The following is a 24,017-nucleotide window of genomic DNA, read 5'->3' as shown; positions in this document are numbered from 1 at the left end:
AATAGGGCGTAATCCAAAGCCGTGTGCGACCAGTCATGACGGCTTGTTCATTTACGTAGTCCTCAAACCACTCACGATGCAAACATGCTACCGCTGTTCTTACGTTTACCTTCGAGTCTTTGCAAACTGTTAGCCGTCGGATGCGGTGCGTGCACCAGCGGAAGTAAAGTATAAGCTTCTCCCGTAGGTGGTGATCTTCAGAGCACGCGGCAAGAACGCACCAGCATCCATATAATCAAGATCAACCGGGGCTTCGACGTGGAAGCGCGTGCGAATCTCGTGATCGCCACGTTGGCGCTGGATTCACGTTTCCCTATCGGTCACGCCCATGAGCGGCTCCGCACTACGTGTACGTATGCGCTGAAGGGGCTACGGGAACGGCCTCCGAACAAGCGCAGCAGCTGCCGCGCCTTCATTTCTCAGAGCTGAGGGAGGTCGGAAGGAGCGCAATTGCACCATGCCTTTCTTCAATGCGGCTGGCAGTCTGATGACTTTTGAAAGCTATGGTAATTATCAATGCATCCTGGTACACATGGATGAACTTAGTGTAGCCAACGAGAGACGTCACCTTAAGTTTAAAGTGCGTTTGTTTACGTACTCTTTAAATGTGGAATTCGGTGTATGCATAACATGAACATGGCAGCTTATGCTGCTTGGTTATACACTTTTCAGAGGAGGAAAACGTTTTTTTCTTTAGAACGTGAAAGGTTGAAACAAATGACAGAGGACCCTCTGAATAATTCACAAGCAGTTCGTCTATACTTTGATGACATACACTCCTCGCGTTCTCTCTTACCTGCTACGTTTACCGGAAACAAGCAATAACCGGCAGTACACCAGTTTCCTTAAGATCTCTGCATTCGTGTATTATAACCAGATGCTAGGGTAGTACGTATGATACTAACAAATTGTGTTGAAGTGTAGCACTGTGCACTATTTTTTAAATATTTTCTGAATATTGTTTAGGGCATTAGCACTTCTCGGCCTTACAGTTTCTCGCACCGCAATGACTGATTAAAGACGCATGGGTCGCAGAACACTTGCACCATCTAAACATGGTACAAAACGTCAGCAGAAGGGCACGTTTGGAGCGTATCAACTCATAACTCTAAAACTACTTCTGGATAAATTGAAGGGTTCCACTCGAACAGGAGCGCTAGTGCGGTGGATTTGGATTTCACAGCATTAGGCGTTGAGTTATAAACCGATGACTGAAGTCGTAACCAAGTCCAAGCCACTTGACAGCGCCATTATGATAAAGTGACGCCGAAAGCCACGCGGTGCATGTGAAAACGGTACAACTCGCACTAGTGTCACTAAGATGACCACAATGACGGGATGTCCCCAGTCGAGTTTATTGATTAGGGTCTTCTGGTCGTGACTATGTTTTGCACGTGATGTCTTACGCTTCATTCTAAATTCATGCCACTTCCACGAAACCTTCTCAGACGAAACCTTCAGATGTCTAATACGTGTCAGTACCTTATGTACTTGTGAGGTACGTGTAATATACGTTGTCACCCTGCTTTGCGCGACGCGGTCGATGAAATAGAGTTATGAGAGTTTAGTGCATCGCAATAGCTAACACCAAAACAAAGCTGAAATGGTTCGCAAGGAGCCACTATCTCAAGCTCAGCTTGGTCCACACTCTCGTGCAGAAACCATTGACTTTGTTTCTATTTCTCAGTTATTCTTTTGTTTCAAACCTCGCCAAACAATGCAGAAGCACTCTGGTGGGTATTGAAATGGAACGACACAACAGGCAGTGATTATTAATCAGCAGTTTGCCGGTCATAATTAAAAAAACTAAAATAAGAAGTCTGGCTGATTGAAAAAGTTTTGCTGTTGCGCTAAACACGTGCATAAGTCAGAACGCTGGACACCGGCTGTGGTGTACGGCCAGGTGCCCCACGTTATTGTAACGTATAGCCTCAAGTGGGACGTCATCCTGGAGTTTTCAATGGTTTAGTTCCCTGTACCATCGTAAAATGCGCCGTAACAGTCCAGGTTTGAGCAGACGTGATGCAGAGCACTGAACCCAACTGACCAACGCTCTACGTCTACTGCAGGACTTAACGCGTGCAGTTGACGTGCGGCAGTAGTCCGCGTCGTGTTTATGCCAGCAGCGCTGACAAACTGGCGTGTTTCGCTGCCGCCATTCCGCGCGTGGCTGCGCCCATAGAAATGTACGTGAAGTAAGCGCTTTCGTCCGCCCGCCATGAGAGTGTATACAAGACGTACACGCCGCCGCGCTCCACTTATGCGCAATCACCCTTGCGGAGCCGTGCTGTGACAGCGCGTGTAAGATCGCGTGCGATGTCTGCGGCGGTGCGCACAATTACTCGCGTCAGGGAACGACCTTCGCTCGGGCCGCGCGCCTAGTCGCAGCCACGGCGCATTTTGTTTGCCCCGTCGTCGTATCTGAATTTTGAGTTCTTTCTGTTTATGGTTGAGCGCTTGTGCACACCACATTTCTCTATAAAACAGTGCAGCACTGTCGATGTTGTAGATAAAGCGACCCTTTTTGCACGCCGCATTTTCCAAGCTTCTGACCTTATACTGTTCATTGGAATGTTCTTAATCACCAGCAATATCGAGTTACAATATCGACACACTACTCAGCTTGCCGACATGGGATTCGTATCTTCTAAAGATTGTAATCTCCTCTCTACGATTATTTTGTAGGGGTATCGTAGAAGCTTTGCAGTATAGCCATATAGTACTTCCACTTTAAATTGTCAAGCTCTACATCTGCCATGAAAAATACAGTAGTAGCAGGAATAAATGTAATCTCATATTTACTATTACTACTTTTAAAAATCACAATGAGATATATGCTGTGAAAGACCGAGGTATTTGCGTAGTATTCTGCTATGAATTCATGAAAATGTGGGCTGTATTTGCACAAAATCGTGCTCGTCCCTAATAAAATTAGTTGATAAGGGTTCCCAGAACAGCTTGTGGTACATATTACTAGTTTTACTGGTCTCATCGTTATCGTCATCATCCGCATAAGCAGCAGCAGCAGTAGTAGTAGTAGTAGTAGCAGTAGTAGTAGTAGTAGTAGAAGTATCAGTAGTAGTAATAGTAATAGTAGTAGTAGTAGTAGTAGTAGTAGTAGTAGTAGTAGTAGTAGTAGTAGTAGTAGTAGTAGTAGCAACAGCAGTGGTTTTCTTCTAGCATTAATAAAGCAAACACTAGAGGGCAAGAACCAGTTTAATAGCTGGAGCCCGTTGAACAAGACATTAACATAAAAATCGAGGAGTGTCTCAAATGTTTCTGTTCAGAAGTGAAGTTACGTGCGATAACTGCGAAAAGCGAAAGTGCAGGCGTTCAAACGAAGGCAGGAACGGCTTCTTAGAAATTTCACTTCATGAATGTAACAGCCGGCCGACACCCCACAGCCTCCAACATAGTGCACGGTAATCACAACGCTGCGCACGGCTGGCTGAGCAGCTCCTTTCTTTCAATCAATGTCTTCTTGGTTTTATAACTTGTATTCTCCGTGTTGCGAATTCATGGACGTGCGAAAGCAGCCGCTCACACACCGGCAGGGCGTGTATGAGGCGCCATAGGAAACGAGTCCAGCCTTCGAGCTTGCACTTGTTGTATTTTGCCAGAAACGCCACTCAAGGCGCTGTTGTTGCGGCCACCACTGCACTAGTGGTTACGGACGACTGGTTATTAGTTAAGTATGCGTTACGTGCCCGGCCCGTGAGACTTCGGACACTTCCGGTCTTTGAATACAATCAAGTTAAAAGTTTTAGCTAAAGATAGGAACGAGGATTAACATACAAGTCGGTGATGTCGCACGAGTATAAGCGGGTTGCCTCATGTTTTAAGCGCACGGTCTCTGTGAGGAGCGCAATATCGAGGCTTGCGTCTAATACTTTCCCAGTCCGACTGTGATTTTGGAAACGTTGCCCGGAAATGGTTTCCAATTTGTGTATAACACCAGCAAAGTCCCTACTTAGGATTGATGCTTTACTTGTCGAAGCATCATTTAAGTAGAGAGCTAGTAGACACCACGCACTTCCATTGCTTAGTGCTGCCTGCGATTGAATTTCACAGATGTCAAAAGAAAAACCTGGCAGAAGTTCATGAGTGAAGTTGCAAATGAACAATAAGTGCGATGGTACAGCTTCCGATGTAAATTTTCGATTTGTAATGGGGTATATAAACATCGCATGTCTCTCTTTTAGTCAAACTCCTTCTTAAGGTGCTTTTCACAAAAGCGATATTGCTATATTTATTTCATAAAACCGTCATTTTTTTATAAAACAGATCTTTCTTTTCTTCTAACGGTAGCAAAGCTGTTGGCACTACTGCAATTTGACATCTCGTATGCAGAGAACGCATCTGCTTGGATCAAGAAGATTGTTTAGCAGTAAAACAAAGAAATTATGTGTTTTAAAAGGAGCCATAAACTCATATTCCAAAGTTCTTGGAGATGGGCGGAAGAAAGAATAATAAAGAGATGCATCGAGGCTTGCCGAATATGCGAGACTTTTCCGGTTATATTTGCTTCTTTCTTTTTTTTTTCTTTATCGTACGTGTTTTATGGTTTCGCAATGCCGAAACGACACACTGGGGCGGAAATATTGAGGTAACATTTTAAATAGGACGTATGGTTGCCCTTCATTCCTTATGATATAGCACCAAACAATTTCAACCAAAAAAAAAAAGAAAATGTTGTATTGGACGAGGAGATGTAAACATAGTTGCTGTTTATTTTCATAGTGTGTCATTAAGCGAGCCGCACATGTGTACGCGGAGCCGTCTAGTACGAAACTCACTTTGGGCTCAATAGCAACTGCATTAACCCGAGGCTTCGAATAAAAAGAAATGTAAGCTTCTCAAAAGACAATCCATCAACAACGTTGCAAAGTGGCAGCTCAGAACGAAAGTGCACACGCCATTATTTCAAGGATTGAAAATATAACTTATAGAAACCACAAGCTAAATTTCAATGAAAGTAATGTCATTGCCCCTGGGTGACGAGACCCACTTAGAGGCTTGCTGACAGCACTCCCGCATAATTCACAACAAAATGCGCGCACTTGTAGAAAGTGTTAAAAAAAAAAGACTACATACGAGAAACTCGAATGTAGGTCACGTCCCATTTTGCATGCATATACCGGCCGTTTTCTCGATAGCAAGGAGGAGGACGACCTTACAGCAATCGATTGAAGTGAACCGCTAACCGAATGAACTCGGACTTTTCGCGCGTTCATCGCATCGGGATCAATCGGGTGCATGACGAACCGGTATAGTTACATGCATACACCGTCACCTTCGCATGTGTATGCAAATCGCAAGAAGGCACAAGATCCGCAGGTAGCGACGATAAAAGCAGAAGCAAGTACTCTATGATGCAGAGGACGACCTACAGCTCTCACCTTGAACTGAACCGTTCGATAAACTCGATTCGAGCGAGTCTATCGAGTGTGGTAATATGGATGGGGCGCGTCACGCGATCGTGCAAAGCGAGCATTCATTGATGTTAACGCAACAGGTTTGCCTTTTCTATACTTTTTTTTAGGTGGGGGCTTCAGAACATGTCTGTACCTCGTGCGGCGGGATCAGCTTTGCCTTGCACCCCGTGACCCGCAACCAGGAAGAATCAACATCTTCCGGCATTTATTCGCCGTCAGGCGGATTTATGTAAGCGGCTTCAGAGAAAAAGCGGTGTATCCGAAGGAAGGATAACCTGGGAGAACTGACCAAGGGAGAGAAATAACTCCAGAATTTTTTTGACGTTTTTTCTGGTGACTACAACGGCGTGATTGTGCATGACAGACTCGTTACAACGTCGTTGAGTTTTCTGATAGCGAAAACCCGATCTTGTGGTTCCTTGGCTTCTTGCGACAAGTACGCTAAAATGAGCCAACACCAGGGGCTCGTGCACTCCCGCACTAATTTACAGGGAAAGTTGCACAGCTCTCGAGCGAAGCATCGCCATTTTCTCCAGAACTACTTCATCGCACTGCAGTCAATGCTGCCTTCGCCCGACATTGCAATGTCTTCTGTGGCCTATGAATGTACGAACTATCGTGAGGCGTGATATTCCATATATCTTGTAGAGCTTCATGGACTAATTTTAGTAAATCGCTTTTTCCACAGAAGAAAACGAATTCTATATAGTTCGCGATGCTGTGAACGTAGTTTTTTTTTTTACGGTCGAGCCGTAGGCACTTACGAACATATATTCCGTATGAAGTTTTTAATGGGAGAAGCAGCAGAGCAGTCTCATACATGACAAAGTTCCAAGCTTTGATACCACGTGGTCCTTTCTGGCTTGGCCATCCGCGTCGTTCAGATATCCGATACAAAGAAAAGAACATAGCATGGAGAAAAATAAGGACAGAGTTAGAACCTACGAGCAGGTATGGCTTGCACTTAAAGCTGAGATAAAAAGAACTGAAGAAAGGCTTCTGAGTAGTCGTTAGCCATGTAGCGTTTCATTTACAAAGAGATAAAGAGAAAATAATGGGCCGTGATCGGGGAGGAGGGGCACGAGAATGCGCATATATTACACCGAGCAACAACAAAACAAAAAAATGCGTATAAAACCCGCTGACAGCTGTCATGCAGTGACACTGCGTCGTTGTGATTAAAACGGGGCCGGAATGCGAATAATTTGCATGTCACTTGCCTACGCTGGACGCGGAGGGATAAGGGGCGACAGTTGACGTGCGGCCGCAGAGTCGTTATCACCCCAGGGAGAAAACGTCGACAAGCGACGCGCGTGCATTCCTCTTGAAGTAAGAACGCTCACCGGTCGGGTCTAGAAAGTCAATGAACTTTCGTATGGCACAGCGTATTATGCGAATGGGTCCCCCTGTGTGTGTGGGGGGGGGGGCTGAAGATTTTTTTTTCTCTATTAATTTATGAGGTAATTGTTTCAGTTTCTTCACATCTTTGGATGATGCGGCCTTTGCTCTGGATAGACTAGACGATCGCCTTTGTCGGAACAAAGGATTCTGGGTCATTGGCCGAGCCCATCCTCAGCCCAGAAGGCTTTGAAAGCTTTGCTGCGCTTTTTGCGGACAACTGGCCTCAGAGACAAACTTTAGTGTCTTATACTCTTTGATGTTGCCTTTCTCCTGTCGCAATTTTTTTTGTAATTTCTCTCTCTCTTTGCAACATTTCTTTTTAACATCTTTCGTTCCCCTCACCCCTTCCCCAGCACAGGGTAGCCAGCCGGTCTAAGAACTGGCTAACCTCCCTGTCTTTCCGCTTAAACTTTCTTCCTCTTCCTCCTTTCCACGGATATGGTTTACTTCCGGCACACATTGGAGAATAGGCGCCCAGCGTGTAAAAAAAAGTAAATAAGTGAGTCAATGATTAGTTTAGTAACTGAAACCACCAACACGAACTAAAGAGGAGAATTTTGAGTGTGCGTAGAAAAAGACTAAAAGAGAATAAACTATGGGGAAGCTAAACAGAGGTGCGTTCATTTGGCTGTCTCATACAGACAACAACATAAAAAATGCATTACAATGAGAAAGAGAAAAGAGAGCAGGCACGAGTGGGAGAGAATTCACGCATGCGTGCACACAGTCGTATAATCTGATGCGGCCGAACCAAATTACATAGTCCCACCGGAAATTTTCTGCCATCCAGCGCTCTTACTGTGACGCAATTACTGTTTTAGGTCGGTTACTGTTGGAGGTGTAAAAATGGGGGCGCAGTTGAGAAATAAAGGGAAAAAATTATTGTATTGCAAAAAGTAAAGGTAAACAGCGTTCAAAGAGAACCCTGTCCTCCTTTGAATGGAGGTCCGAACTGAGGACCGGAAACTATTCGACTATCTCTAACACTTTCAAAATATTAAACAAGAAAGCAACATTGTCCTCGTGATCAAGCATCTTACGCAGGCAAAAATGTATCCCGCTTACTCTGCCTGATGTCATGGTGGTGCAGTTAAGCAATTAGTTTATCTATGGAGGAAAATATCATACAACTCAGGCTGAGCATACGTCGTGCCACGTCAGCTTTGTGCAACCGCCAAATAACGCCTACTCATATTTACAGTACATTTATCAATACTCATTGATAAAAACACAGGTCGACGATTCTTCCCCTACGACTTCTTGTAGCCTGGCCTTCCCTGCAGTTATCGATCAGTTCTCATGGTCCGGCCAAACGCAAGCAACTAAAACACACCAGTTCCCAGGTAGAATCGTTGCACTAGTGGCCTTTTTACATTTGTGTTTCTTCTGTTTGTTGCTGCTTAACGTCATTGCTTACTTAATGTCCTATCTGGTTTATCACGTTGTTTAGAACCGATCGCTGATATCCTAAGCTTAAACGGAATGGTGATCGACCTCTGATGCAGGGCCTGTTGCAAAGCTAACGTTCTCTGACACCAAACTCGTGCTTTTTTTTTCTTAACGGTGTTCGACCTAACATTTACGACGCCTTATCAGCAAGCGACGCATCTTCAAGGCATTCCAGCACGAGTCTGAATTCCTCTTCTGAACGTTGAATCGTATCGTCGTAATAAGAAGAGCACCAGGTATCATTAACCACCACTCACGTAGGCGCCTCAGATAACGCGAGACGAATTATCTTCTTTATCCGACATTGGACACAGCAGGTCTGCTGTGCGGAGCAGTACTGCACGCAGGGCTCGGCTAACTAATCGGCTCCCTTATCAAAGGGAAGGGTCTGCGAGATGTCAACCCTTCTTCACGTCCACGCACACACTGGAGATATGAGCGCGAAGAAACGGAACCGGGTCGGCTCTTGTCTCTTCCCTCCGGGGTGTGTCTCCCTGTGAGACGCGGGGAAGTCGGAGAAAAAGTGGAAAGAGTACGGAAGTAAGGAAGAGACCGGAAGCAGCGCACTGTCTATCCGATTCGTATTGAGAGGGGATGTGGTATGTCGTCGTAGAGGAGCGCAAAAAGAAGCATGTCGCGTTTGGCCGCGCGCATCGAGTGGCCACTTGAAGCCGCAGGGCAAGCATGGCAAGCCAAGTGAGCCCGTTTCCACAGGCGCGACAGAACCGAGATAATCGCCGCACTATAGGAGCGCGAAGCAGTTGAAGTACGGCGGCCGTACTTCAGCGGCTGGGTTCCTTTCTTTATTTGCGAAGGGCTTCCGGTTGCTGTCGTATAGTAGCGTCGTTAACGAAGCCATTCGAAAGATGCCTGTAATCAACTTGATCTCCGTGATAAGGCACCCCCTCTTTTTTCGCACACTTTTGCCCGCATTTTCACTTTTGGTTTTAGCTTCCCCGTAGTGCAAGCCCAGTAAAAAAAAAAAAAGGTTCGCTAGGAATGCGGAAAACGAAGCTGCCTTTCAAGTCAGTACAGATGAGATAACTGAAGGCGTAATTAGTTTTCCGGGGTGTTCGGTCTTGCAAGGCTAAATGTACACGGTAAGTAAATTGGTGCTGAAAAGTAGTAAAAAATTGCTAGATTACAATTATACCACAGTAAACCACAGGGTCCACCAGAGCGCAAGCATCTACGGTAATCAGAGGTGAAATCTCGTAGCTTAGCGAAATTTCAAATTACAACTTCATGATCCTGCGCAGTAGTGGATGCTCGACATTTCAGAAAGAAAAAAAATGTCATTAGACTCAGATCGATCAAGATTAGGTTGCTAGCGGTCTTATAAAGAACATGCGGAACAATTGCTCATTAAGTTTTGACAAGTGAATTTTAATGGATTGCCTACATACAATTGATTACTCAAAGTACTCATAATAAATGCTGCAGGAATGTGAAAGAACCCGTCTACTGACACTATTTTAACGAAATAACGCTCGTAAGAAATTGTCTGCTAGTAAGCTACCCTTGTCCCTTTCAGATTTGAAACCTGATGAGCAATAAAGTAATTTCCTTTCCATTTCGCTTGATTTTGGAGATTACTTGTTATGCACCGCCATCGTCCTAGTTGATCTTCGGTGTGCAGATAACTGGAGCGTGTCTTGCATAATTGACATGACGTCAACTCGAAAATGACTTGAATTAAATCAGTATGTAGTCCTGAATTCTCGAACAGTGGCCTGTTCGAACTGGCACTCTGCTAAGCGCTCTAAATAATAGTCGTGGTGAACCGGTGGTTGTTGAGCTTGACTGCTGGTTCTAAGGTCGTGGCATCAATACCCCGATTGCGGCAGCCCCATTTTGATGGAAATAAAATGCCATCGGCCCATAGGCTTCGATTGACTTGCGCGTTACAGAACGCCAAACAGCCAGAATTTTCGGATCTCTTGACCACGTAGTCTCTCAAAGTCGTAATGCAGTTTTGGGGAGTGAAACCGTGACATAGTATTTTGGGCGCACTGGTAAAGTGAGACTTACATGAGCCCGGAGAATGGGTAGACATATTGAGGGCTCAGCTGACATGTATACCCATGCATAGGGCAGCAAAGAACCGTAGTTAATTCCCACCACATTAATGACTGGCGCCTACAGCGTGCGCAGCGGCGCAGATTGCGTCTGATGGGACGCAAGCCAATTCTACATGCGCGGGGAACGGTGATTAGGTGGTGCATGCTCCGAATGTGTCCCTGATATGCGGTGCAACTGACGTGGCCGAGACTAGGCGTTGCCTTCTATAGAATCGGGACCCTTACATAACGACCATTACGTATACCTCGACTCATATTGATAATTGATAACGATCTCAATAATGAATAGTGCGAACCATTTCGTCCCCAGTAATAAAACTATATAAAATTCTTAACTGTGAAAACTTGTCCCACCAATACATCATGCAGTCACAACTTCAACATTGAGCGTAACTTATGCAGCGTAATCAAAGGAAGAGCCCAAAAATTACTTTCAAATAAGCGTACCTATAGGGGCGAAACAAGCTAGGCAAGTCTCCCATAATTTTGACGCATTACCTGTGTTGATACCGCACACGTCATTCGCGCAGGTGAGCATTTTGGCTTTCTAAGGATCACGCAATATTAGATTCTGCGTATTCATGTTTTCAAGATTCACAATCCAAACCACTTGCAGATGGAATCACAGACATCCTCATAATACTTTTACTACTGCTCCTTTTTTTTCTGTCAACCTAAGTGATCCACTCTGATACACGTATAACATCTTGAGAAATATTAAGTTATCACAAAAATGCCCCGTCACGGTGGTCTAGTCACTGAGGTACTCAGATGCTGTCCCTCCGCGGGATCAAATCCTGGCTGCGGCGACTGCATTTTCGATGGAGGCGAAAATGCTGTAGGCCCGTGTGCTCAGATTTGGGTGCACGTTAAGGAACCCCAGGTGATAGGTATTTTCGGAGTCCTCCACTACTGCCTCCGTCATAGAGATATGATGGTTTTTAAACGTTAAATCCCCCATATCAATTAAGTGATCACAAAATATAAATGATACCCTGGCAAGGAATTAAGCGATATCACTTTCTGTAATAAACCGATTCGCATTCCATACTTCACTTGAGAAGCTATTCTCGCACACTTCTGGGAGATATCTCGTGAAGTGTATTTATTCGAATGGTTCGCAGTTACTTCTGTTACATCGCCAGGCTAAATAACTGAATGAAGGCGTCTACACTGTACCGAATGTGCCGAAATGTAAGCCTTATCAATCAGGCGCAAGCTTACCCAACATGTAGGGTAGCAGAACTGCTTTGCTGATTCGAAACGTGCCACCGGTACACAATGGGCGCTCTCATGCACGAAGCGAGCGAGTCACATAGCAGTGCTGCTTGCGATCACTGTGGCAGCACGAAAACCATTGCGCACGTACTGCGTCATTACCCACACTACTGTTCCCAGGAACAACTCTCAGCAACGTTAACACACTCAGATGACCAGCAGCTTTCCGAACATTCAATTTTGGAGTGCCAGAACATTCGAACAGCCGTCCAGAAGGCAGGTGCTGCTGAAGATTCTGTGGTCAACCGAACTCGCTAAATGACTACAACAAACGTGTGCTTCAGCGTGTGTGTGTGTGTGTGTGTGTGTGTGTGTGTGTGTGTGTGTGTGTGTGTGTGTGTGTGTGTGTGTGTGTGTGTGTGTGTGTGTGTGTGTGTGTGTGTGTGTGTGTGTGTGTGTGTGTGTGTGTGTGTGTGTGTGTGTGTGTGTGTGTGTGTGTGTGTGTGTGTGTGTGTGTGTGTGTGTGTGTGTGTGTGTGTGTGTGTGTGTGTGTGTGTGTGTGTGTGTGTGTGTGTGTTCTCTTTCTCCCCTTAGACAGTTTTTATATATTTTATCTCTTTATCTGCTTTCTTACATCTTTATTCGCCCTTATCCTCCCGCTTTGCAGGGTTTCTCGCAGAATTTTCTTCAAGTTAACCTCCCTGCCTCTCACTTTGCATTCGCGTCTCTCTCTGAAAGCAGGCGACGTGGTACCACTAAAACATCTATCAGTTTGCCAAGGTAAACTGGTCTTGCTGGCTTCTTGCAGGGTTCACGCATGGTAGGCAGCGAGCTCAGTAAGTTTACACCCTAATGTTATTGTCGTTGTTGCCCTTGCACTAAATCACAGAAAGTGGACAAATTACCCTGTTAGAAATGAATAGGAAGATAAAGAGCAAAGCAAGATACGAGAAAGGAGTCAATGGTTAGTAGCGTCAATGATCCATCGGCGCTTTCCAGTCCCCCATTCGGCGGTATACCACGCACGTACGCTGCCGGCGCCGTACTTACCAGGAATACCGGGATCGATGCCATCTTCATCGGCTGAGCTTCTCGTTCGATGAGCCGATGATCCGGCCGGCGTCGGCGCTTTTCAACGCACCACGACGGCGTTGGAAGGGGCGGGAGTGTTTTCTCGAAGAGTACAGATACCCACGCACCAAAAAAAAAAAAAAAAGTCCTCGATAGTTTTCCTCCGAGAGGTCTCAAGCGCGACAAAATGCGGGCGTGCGGGGCAGCCCGCGCCGTCGACTCACACGGCTGGTTGCACACGCTCCTCGAGGGTCCGGCCGCTGGCGACCTGTGACGGGGAAGACGACGACACCCACCAGTGTACCACAGGCACGACTGTACCACAGGCACGTCGTCTACGACTTCACCAGGAGACCTTCCGAGACGCACCAGTTTCGGGCGCCCGCGTTGCACTGACCACGAACGGTGCCTCAAGCAGCGAGCGTCTCCTCGCCTTCAGAGGTATGGGGGAGACGAGGGGTGCGTGTGGTGGGGGTGTCAGGGAGGAGGGGGTAACGTTTAGACCTGAACGTGGTTGCCCCCCTTTAGGCTTCCTCGGTGCGCCGGTCTACATACACCACAGTTCCGGCCACCGCTGTAGCCAGCAGGAAGGAAAGGGAAGTGCGCCTAGAAAGGGAAAACCGAGGACAAAGGAAAACAAAGAAAAGCGTACAAACACGCTACTACGGCACTGTCGCTGGTGCGAGTGAAGCTGAGAAAGTGCGGTGTAGGCTGAGACAACGCTGCTGCCACCGCCGGCGTTAGCACGGAGCGTCGGCGCGCGCGAGGGGGACAGCGCTCGCGCGGATGCCTTACCTGAATCAAAGCGGTCAAGAGCAGCTCTCATGCAGCGAGCGGAGGCTGGAAAGAACGTCGGAGGAGGGTGTATCCCGAGTCCGGCCGCTTTCTCTTGCAGCTGCTGCCCAGATCTCTCGCTTCCTGGATGCCCGCTGCTTGAGGCGCTGTAACTCTCCGTATAGCAATGGCTCACCCTCCCCACATCATACAACTACTTCGTTTGTTTTTCTTTCGCAGAAATAAAAAGCGGAAAACGCCGCGAAAGTATTTAGCGCGAATAACGTGCGAATGCGGCCCCGGCAATCCGACGTTGTTTGTTGTCATTCAACTCCGGTAACCTCGTTGGATCGACGTTCCCGCGAGCGAGGAACCAGCCACAGCCTCACAAATTTAACTCGAAACTAACGGTCACGCGTGGCTGTCCTGTAAGCGTAAAAAAATTACCATTTTGTTAAAAAGCTTGGCTTACGACACTCGCTCGAAAATAGTTATAATATTTTCTTGCTCGGATTACGTCATTGTCGTTAAACACTCACGACAAAATCTACAAGTCCGCTGGACGAAAGTTGCAAGAGAAAATGGAGGACCATTTAGACAGTAGCAAGAATCTCCTTGCTTGTGCATTTTGCTTGGGCTCTCATGCACAAAGTTGGAAATTTCTCTTTTATTTTGTTGATTATTTCTAGGACCACTTCATATGTGGTAAACGGAGGCTGAACTGGCTCAAGATGTAGCACAAGCTTTGATAATGAGTAAACAGGTCATACAGCCATGTTCCATCCCGAAATTTGACGATCACGCTTTTGGATACGCGTCCTCGATAGGCCCGCGCAGCCTCTCATTTGACACTGAATCTACAGAGACGAGGAAGTAGCGAGAACACTACGTTGTGTTATGCGCTGGTAACATGAAAGTACAGAACTGAACAGCAATTCACTACATTCGCCATGACAAGGAAAAGGCTTAATGAAAAGAAAGGAGAGGCTTCCCTGGAGCGAAGGAGAAATTGGAGACGGGGCTTGCGAGGGATAGATCAGTAGCTGCAGCACAATGAGCTTGGACGTTTTCCAGTGCTGATCGCCCCAATGCAGGAAAACTATGCACAGCTTTGGACTTCATGGTGCGTAAGCACAAGTATTTAAGATTGATTCAGTGAGAAAATTTAATGGTCTGTTAAGCATGTTGGACATGATCAACACATGAGTGTCATCCGCTCTGAAACGTACTGAATACACGTGAAGGAGGGAGGGAAGAAATGAAAGGCAGGAAGGTAAATCAGATGCACGTCCGATTTGCTATACCAGACGTGCGTCTGGTTGACCTCCCTGGAGGAATGTATCACATGGTGTGTACCCTATGTTGGCGAGGCTTTGTGGCTTTATGCAAGTGACTGTTTTTCTGGCACTGATGAGCTCAGTGGCGTACTGTATAAGTCTATGTTCTATGCGCCTTGTTGAATCGCTGATGTGATCCCATTCCAGTTATACAGTAAAATATTCGGCTTACGGGTAGTGCGGTCCATATCAGTTCGAGAAAACCTGCGTGGATTATTCGCACGTATGAGCAATATATGTGACTGTCACATATATTGACTTCATTTGACAAGAGTGGAATGAAGTCATATTAAATAGAAAATGTGCGTAACAGCAACACAAGAAAAGGAACCTTGCCTGATGGAAAAATATTGCTTCAGACCACATATTGAAATTCTTATAACCAATCTATCACAGTTCCAAGGCATCCAACCTAAGCAGGCAAGTGTGTCAAATTGGCTTTTCCAACAAGTGCCCCCGATCACTATTTCCGTAGTCGGAGATTACAATTTCCGCTATAAACTAGCTTTAGCATCGTGAATAGCGGAATTTCTGGCGCATCCTGCGATGAATAGTATCGGCGACAGCAGATCTTTTCCGGAGCCCTCCACCGTGGCTTCCCTCACAATCATATACACTGTAGTTATGGCACGTAAAGCTCAATGAGGTATTGCAGCATTTGTTACCGCAACATCCTCTCTCCTGAACATGCAGTTTTACACCACGTATTAGTAATTTGTGACGGTTAGTGGTCTCTGTGCCTTGACAGTAGATTCAGTAACAGTGGTTATGGCTCATGTTGGGAACAAAGGCGATGTGGGAGAGTGCGTGCCTCTGCAGTTCGGAAACATTCAAAAGCTCATCGGGATGGTGGTAGTTTAGTCCTGGTATGGTACTTAGGCCATGAGCTCGAGCGTATTTACGTTTTTACGGCAACTGAATCCAGCCTTCAAGTACACACAAGGTCGATCAACGCCAGTAAAAGGGCCCCAGTGAAACATCAGAGCTTCTCGCGTAAACGAGCAGTGGCTCAAGGCAAGTCTTTCATGCAGTCTGAGCAGGTGTGCTAACCGAAGTTAGTACATGCGCCCTGTATTAGAGATATTCAGTTAATTCTGCCATGATTTCCTTTAGGTGGTTTCTAGGGCCCCAAAATTTTCCTGCAAAATGCCACAAAATTCAACAGCCCTGTGCAGCATAGGTCGGCAAAAAAATTGGAGCTCATTCAGATTCACTAAACAACATATATATTTTTGCTTAGGGCTTACTCCGACTCTGACTCACCGATATTTTTCCCAACCGGACTTACTCAGACTTACTTAGACTCACTAAAATTCGTCTCAACCCAACTCAATTGGACCCATACTCAGCAAAATATTACTGCCCTGGACTCACTCACGCTCGACTCAAGTCTTGTTGTGAATTTGAGTGATTCGAGTTGTGAGTGAGTATGTATGCCGACGTACGCCGGAGAGTGTTTTCTTAATGCGGTGGTTCTCTTTGCTTAAGATAAATCCCGGTCGATGTTCACTGAAAAACTTGCAGTTGCGTAAGGTATTACCTTCCCATCCATAACAAGTATGTAACAAGCCACTGACTTCATGTAAATTCCATGGCCGCACTTTTCATTGATGGCAGCTGTATCCTTCGCATTGGGAATAAATGATATTACATACGCTGCAACGAAGGAGTATGAGCAGCAATACGGTGCGGGTGAACAGCCAGTGCAGCATTTCGCATTGCTGAAATGTAGACTGTTTTTTTTTTGTGCTTTCATACGCGTTTTTGTGCGTCTGTGCTTCTATAGATAAAACATAGGCACACCCACTGGAGTGATGAGTAAACGTAAAAGCTTTCATGAGACCGAAAAAAATCCGGCGCCTAGGTTGTCACTCGCGCCCTTCATAACGAGTGACTTCGAGGCATTATTTCATTTCATTCATTCGTACCGTTAGCCATTTTTTTCAGGTTATCACAAGAGTGGAATGAAGTCATAATAAACACAAAGTGTGCGTAATAGCAACACAAGAAAATTAACCTTGCCTGCTGGAAAAATATTGTTTCAGAGCACATATTGAAATTCTTATAACCAATCTATCACAGTTCCAAGGGATGCAATCTGAGCAGGCAAGTTCGTCAGTAAAACAAAAGCGAAGAAAGCACCACAGCTGAAACACATATAAGGTGATTAAACATAATGAAGCACATAATAAATATCACAAGCTCTATAAAAACCACAATTTACATATGGCGTCACAATCTTAGTGCATGGCATCATAGTACGCTATGGAATTTATTGATTCTGAAAAGTCAGATATTTAATTTTCACAACTGCTTTCCACAGCCCTCCACCACAACGTCTCTCATAATTATATGTTGATTCGGGGCCGTTAAACCCCACATATCAATCAGTTTTCGCTACCGTATCTGGAAAGAAATTCCACTGCTTAATCACCCTAGGGAAGAAGCTGTACCTGGAGCTAAGCACCAGAGAGCAGTATCTATACAGCCTTCTTTCTATATATAGCGCCACTCTTGTCACGTCTAGGCGAAAGCCAGTAGCGTCGCCTGGTCTACATGTTCGCTGCCGAGCGTCTACTTTAACGGGCTTCAGCACATCATTGATCACAGACGCGATTCTATGGTCTGGAGAACAGAGTGCTATACGCATAAGCAGTGCTTTTCTTTCTCGTGCCCCCCAAATCAACCCTGAATGCCCAAGTAATCAAAGCATTTAGACCTCCTCCTTCTCCCTGATGGTTTTCAGTTTGCATGTGTATATATATACACACACGCAAAAACGTACGCGCGAACGCATGGCTGAACCCCCCTACCCCCCAAGAAAAATACTAGCCCGATACGACGGGTTTTCTCATAGAAATTCAAGAGTTCATTTTCACCTACACAGAAATCTGTCGAATGTCTACGTTTTGATTATGCGCGCTTCCGTGTGTGCGCGTGCTTGTGATTGTATATGTGTCTCCATTTACGCACGTGTTTCGGCGCGTGTTTGTAAATGTATTTGCGGACGTTTGGAAAGTAGACTTGGAAAGTGGACGACGCCTGCGGTGCCCTGCAGCCAATCAAGGCATGTTTGAGGAGTAGCCGACTGTTAAAAAAGGTTAATCGGTCCTTCAATTGCGAGACCACAAACTGCAAGGAAAGTGTGTGCTTTATTTTTGACGCTGACTAATTATTTTTTTCTAGAACAAAGAATCTGCACCTGCCAATAAAAACAGAAGGGTTTGTCGTCCCTAAAAAATGCTAAGTGTATATTTTTGGCCAAGCCAGAGATATATTGTGTGACTTCAGGTCATTAGCCCATATAATTTATTCGACACACACCCGCAAAGCAAGAACACCTCCTCTCCAGGATTAGTACACCTCCTGGAAAGTGGCGTGCTCAGCGATTGCATAGCAATGCGATTAGCAACACACGTTTCGCCGGCGGCCACATTGACTCGGCTCGCTTCAAACGGCGGAAAACGGAAGCATTGCATCGGAATCTAGACGACGCATGGCGAGTTTATCTGCGCTTTATGCGGGAGAGGTCCGCATGGTTATATTTAAACGGCCGCGCCTTGTCCAACCGTTCCACCAGATTGGCCACGTGTCTCTTTCTTGCTCAGTTGTTTTTTTTTTTCTCTTCTATTAGTGCACGAATGCTGTTACATATCGTTTGTGTTTGTCTCCCTTCGTTCCTAATATCTTGTTACTTACGAACAATTCTTGACCATTTTTATTTTTCATTTGACCGCAGAAAACTTAATGAATTTGCTCGTTTCTCGCGTCGATAGTTCATTCACGGCTCTCTTGAGTTATCTTTCCAGTAGCCTGAAAAAAAAAATCTACCGCTCGGATCAGGAAAACTACAGAGCCAGGAAGTTACCACGACGCCATCAGTTTGAAACGGGTCGCAAAACGACCTCAGAGACGTAGGCGCAACCGAAAGTGCGTAACTTGAGCAGCGTGCGTATCCACGTATGAAAACATTTTCTTGTCGATTAGGAAGATGAATGACGCAGATGACATATGGTAACGCCGATATAATTCTGCCTTTAACTGCACCTAATTAGTACCGTAGACTACCAGACGACGAGAGAATTTGCGACATGCATGGTCGTAGTAGCAAGTTTCAATGGCTGATACGATACACATTTGAAGAGTGAAGGTGTGCCCATCGCACCCACTCTTTGGAGTAAGAAAGCGCGTTATATTTTGCGTATTTTTTCTCTGTCCGATGAAAAATTGAGATTTTCGGTGGATAGAGCAACGAGTTGCACTGTTGTTTTTCGTCCAAGCACATCTGGCTGAGCATTTATAGTTTTTCGAATATTCAGAAACTGCTCTGCACAGACAAAAATGATATGAAATCTTTAAATGCGTTCATCTTTAAACACCTCATGTTTAAATGTGTTCCTAAATATGGTGGAAGCACATGTACATGTTGAACAGTTTCTGTGAACGGTATTGTTGTTGTCTTTCACTATTTTTTTCCTTCTGCGTTTTTCGTCTTCTTGTAACTTGTATACGTCTCTTTGTCTTCTTGTCTTTTGTCTCCTTGTAACTTGTACGCCCTCCCGGCGATGGTCTCCTTGTGAGAGCGGTAGTATTGCCAAACAAATAAAAAATAAAATCTATGATTCTAGCTCATGCAAAGGTTTCTGCTAAATACACATTATATAGAAGCATAAGTTTGCTTAAAGTTAGCTCTGAGTAACACTCAGCAATGATGAAAATAATTCATTGAGCTTATTGCAAGAGCACACAACCTTTTTTTTTTTAGCTGCTGGGACGGTTGCGGCACCTAGCGCAGTGTATATTAACTACGAGCTTTTTTTTAAAGATGAAATTCTTTCTTGGGGACCTTCGACGCAAGAAGTTTGGTCTGCCTGTGTGTCTCTCTGTCTATCTGTACATTTGTCTGTTTGTCCACTCCTAACTGCACCGGGTACTTAAAACGGCCGACCCCATCCGCGACGACCCTCAATGTTACTGAAAGTTCAGCGTTCATACTTGTGCAATTGTCAATTAAAAAGCAATTATTTGTCATGTCTAGAGCACCATAAGAACACGTATATATTCTGCATGTGTGCCTTTGACTAGAAAAGGCGTACATAAGTGATTTTAAGGATTGTAGCGCTTATCACGCTGCGCTGGCCGTGCAACGCTTGCACGAAAAGGTGAGTGTTTCCAACGCTTTGCTAAGACGAGACGGTGGTGGCACCTACCCATCGCCTTGCGTTCTACACCTTATCACCTCTGAGACGGGCGCGCACACCCGTCTCAGAACCACGCACTTTGTTTTCTAAGAAAACTGCCAGATGGCACTCATGTCTCACGTGTGACGTGACTTGATATGCTCGTTCGCCTCCGCTGCACAGTCGAGGCACTCTGACGCAGCGCGTCCAGAATACCATTCACCAACGTTTTTGCGCAGAACATCAAATAAATGTTTAGTTCACTCTCTCCACACGCAAGACTATCATCTTTCGACGACATATGCTGATTAACATGCAGATACGGGGCCAATTGTTTTCTACGAGTGTTTTTTCTTAGTGCTGAAGGAAGACAGTTGGGGAGTGTTTGAAAACCATAGTTTTGGCGTGGTCGTGGAACTGCCCAATGTTCGGTGTGTTGGTTTAAGCGACATAATTGCTTGATTGACAAGTTCGTTATGTTCGTCCTATGAGTATTGCCCTTAATTGTTTCATGTTTAAAATAACTGATAAGCTGATACTCATAAAAGTGGTCAACTTGGATGGTTTTGAACTTCGAAAATGGATCCCGCGTATGGTCATTATAAGCTACATCAGCAATAGTCTGTAAGGCTTGCTTCTGCAGTGTGACTAGATGATCTAATGATTGTTTAGTGCTGTTTGACCAAACAAGGTGACAACAGCGCACATGCGAAGCAAACAGTGCATTAAATTGCACGAGTTTCTGTTGCATTGGTAGCAGTTTGTGGCATCTGCGCAACCTATCTAAGGCTTTGGAAAGGTTATCTTTTAAGTAATCAGTATGGTGGTCTGAAGTCGCCAGTTCATGAAAAGTGACACCCAATGTTTTAGCCGACGCGGTGAGTATACTTTTGAGTCATTTAACGCAAGAGACTCCGTGAGTTAGCAAGGCGCAGGTTTTGCTCTAAAGAGCACTGCTTTTGTCTTAGAGCAATTGAGCTGAAGTGAGTTTCTTGCCGACCAATTATATGCTTTTCTTAGTACTTCATTTGCCAGATGTATAATATAAGTTCATTATTCTTAGTTCCTGTCACGAAGAAACTGGTGTCATCCACGTAAATAAAGTAGTTAACTGAATCATCAACATTCTCATTAGCATTTATATATATAACAAATAAAAGTGGGCCGATTATGCTGTCCTGTGGCACAACCTGCCTAATAGGTTTCAGCGAAGAATAATGTCTGTTTATTTATACGCATTGTTTTCCGTCTGTTATGTAACTTCTAATAAAATGTAGGACAATTCTGTGTATGCCGTAATTATTTAATTTACTTGGTAGAGTTGCAGGATTTATTCTATCAAAATCTTCTAGAAAATCTAACCCCCCCCCCCCAGTGTCAGTTTCCTAGCCTCAATACTGTTCGATAATGTTTCTTTTTGCTTAAAAAGAGCACTTTCAGTTGAACAGCCTGATCTGAACCCGTGTTGTGACGACGTTATTACGAAAGGCTTGTTAAAAAGAGCTCATTCTGAGAAGAATGATTTTCTCTGAACCTTTAGAAAACAATGGGAGAATTGATATCGGTCTATAATTGTCTAAATTATCTCTCACCACCTTTGCGCACCACAGATACCCTTGCAATTTTCATCCGTTGAGGAAAAATGCCAGACGTTAATGCCAAGTTGTGAATGTGAGGGAGGCAAGGTCTGATCAGGTTGATAACATGCAAGATTGCTTCAGACTTAAGCCCATTTACATCCTCACTATTGCTTCGCCTGAATTTTTTTAACACGTTTAGTATTTCATTATCATCAGTTCCATATAGATACAATGAATGTGTGAGGAGGTTGGGCAAATACGTCAAAGCATCTTAATCATGAGTGCTTTTAGTCAATGATAGCAAATACTCATTAAATTTATTTTCTTGAGCTTCATTTTTAAAGCTCTTGTTTCCCATTTTAAGCTCATTAGCAGTAGAGATGGGCCACGATCACGAAAAGACAGAATTCAGCTTATTCCACATCTGTTTCGCATCCACAATGTCATCAAACATGAATAGTAATAGTGACGTTTGGCCTGTTTAAGCCACTTAGTCAAGTGAATACGGCATGTTTCAAGCTCTAAGGACCCGAATAAATGACACAATGCATTCTTTTTTATTTCATCTGCATTACCTTAAAGAAATTTCATAGATTACCAGCTTGTTTTCTCTTCTTTTGCTTGTTTATAAGAGAAATGTTTATGATATATTAAGCACAAGGTCTCAATGAAGGGATCATAAGTTTTTTCAGGTGAAGAACAAGACAGTATGTCATTCCAGCTTAACAAGCTTATTTCTTCACAAAAGCTAGGAACAGACCATGGATTTAGGTCTTGAAAGTGAATATCTCTTTCTTCTAAATGCTTTTTTTTTGTTGAGTTTGTAGTATGTTATTCAAGCCCCGCCGCTGTGGTTTAGTGGCTAAGGTACTCGGCTGCTGACCCGCAAGTCGCGGGTTCAAATCCCGGTTGTGGCGGCTGCATTTCCGATGGAGGCGGAAACGTTGTAGGCCCGTGCGCTCAGATTTGGGTGCACGTTAAAGAACCCCAGGTGCGCGAAATTTCCGGAGCCCTCCACTACGGCGCCTCTCATAATCATATGGTGGTTTTGGGACGTTAAACCCCACAAATCAATCAATCAATATGTTATTCAAGTATATTGGCAAGTCATCATTATACTTAACACTAATCGCACCATGATGTATTATATCAACACTATCTGTTATAAATAAATCAATTAAATTCACTGTAGCAGCTGTAACGCGAGTTTGAGTAGCTATAACATTCGGGAGACTGTATAAAAGAAGCAGGTTGGAAAGTTGGGTTTGTCAGATTTTGTGAGCCTGTCGATGTTCAGATGCCCTCCAAGTACTAAAGTATATATATTTTTTCATTTACGAAACTAAAATATTCATCCAGAAGGTGGAAAAACTATAAATGCTGCCGTGAGCTAGAAGGTCTATAGACAACGGTAATGAGAGTTTTTTTTTTCAGATTTCAAGCACATTTTTTTTTTTCAATTTTCCCAGCAACATACTCGTAGGTGATACTAGCTTCAACATATAGCATACTCCACTGCCCCATCTTCCTCTGTTTATGTGAACCACATTATCTATGCTCATAACATCAGCATCATTAAAGTACCAAGTTTCACTTAGCATATTGACCGAAAACTTAAACCCAAACTTCCCGCCAAAAAATTGCACATAGCTGCGAGCGGGTATTTGCGTGTGTGTGCCACAGCTGACTGATCCTTAGTATTTGCCCAAGAACGACGAGAACACACGTGGACAATTTTAACACGGAGCGTTAAGAAAAGCCTTACATTAGCGGCATTGACCTGACGAATGCATAAAAAAAATGTCAGGATCGCTGCAGGAATTGAACCTAAGCAATCTGCACGGCAATGAAGCATTCTACCACTGAACGACGCCAAGTCTCGGAACTTCTTTTCAAATACATAGTAATTTTGGTGAAACATCAATTGTGACTGCAGTACTGGCTATCCAATTTTATAAAGATTGCGTATGTATACTCCTATAATACAGCCGTCACGTCGTGTTCACGTCGTTAGACACCATGCGCCGAAGTTGATTTTGTAGCAGTGTGCAGGGGCTACCATCCTCGCGAACACCAGCGCTTCATATCAGCTTATTGCTTCTGGTGTTGCTAATACTCAGTGTACTGTCGGCATTGTTGCGCAAGTGCAAAGAACTCGTTATATAAACATCTGCAACACTTCAAGATGTCTGTCAGTGCAAGATTTGTACATAAATTTAGCGTTACTTCATGGCGTGTCATTCATTAAGAAACTACAACATGGTCACTTGCCCTTTTAGTTCTTTGCATAACGTCGATTCCAAAGTACCTGAAACCTGCGAATATTTTTTTAGTTTTTTTAAGGCAAGTCGTGGTAGCGGCGAAGGCATCCTCAGGTGCAGAAACAGAGAAGGAACCGCGTCGCTGTTCAGTCGCAGATACTTGATCGTCAATACCAGTAACTGCATGAGAGTCGCGCTCCATACGTAGTCACCGTCATACAAGTGCTTAG

At 44.6% G+C, this 24,017-nt stretch overlaps 1 protein-coding gene across 1 annotated transcript in view; it reads right to left on the bottom strand.

Annotated features, from left to right (window-relative positions):
* The window catches only part of LOC119170767 (uncharacterized), a 72,858-nt gene extending 59,686 nt beyond the window's left edge, over positions 1-13,172 (bottom strand). Inside the window, exon 1 of the mRNA XM_037422027.2 lies at positions 12,635-13,172. Coding sequence (XP_037277924.2) covers positions 12,635-12,664 — 30 coding nt within the window. The 5' untranslated portion in view covers positions 12,665-13,172. The remainder of the gene's footprint in view (positions 1-12,634) is intronic.
* Between the last annotated feature and the right edge of the window lie 10,845 nt (positions 13,173-24,017).

This window comes from Rhipicephalus microplus, chromosome 3 (genome assembly GCF_043290135.1).
Source record: "Rhipicephalus microplus isolate Deutch F79 chromosome 3, USDA_Rmic, whole genome shotgun sequence".
Taxonomy (NCBI): Eukaryota; Metazoa; Arthropoda; class Arachnida; order Ixodida; family Ixodidae; genus Rhipicephalus; species Rhipicephalus microplus.
This window is presented reverse-complemented; position numbering and strand designations above follow the sequence as displayed.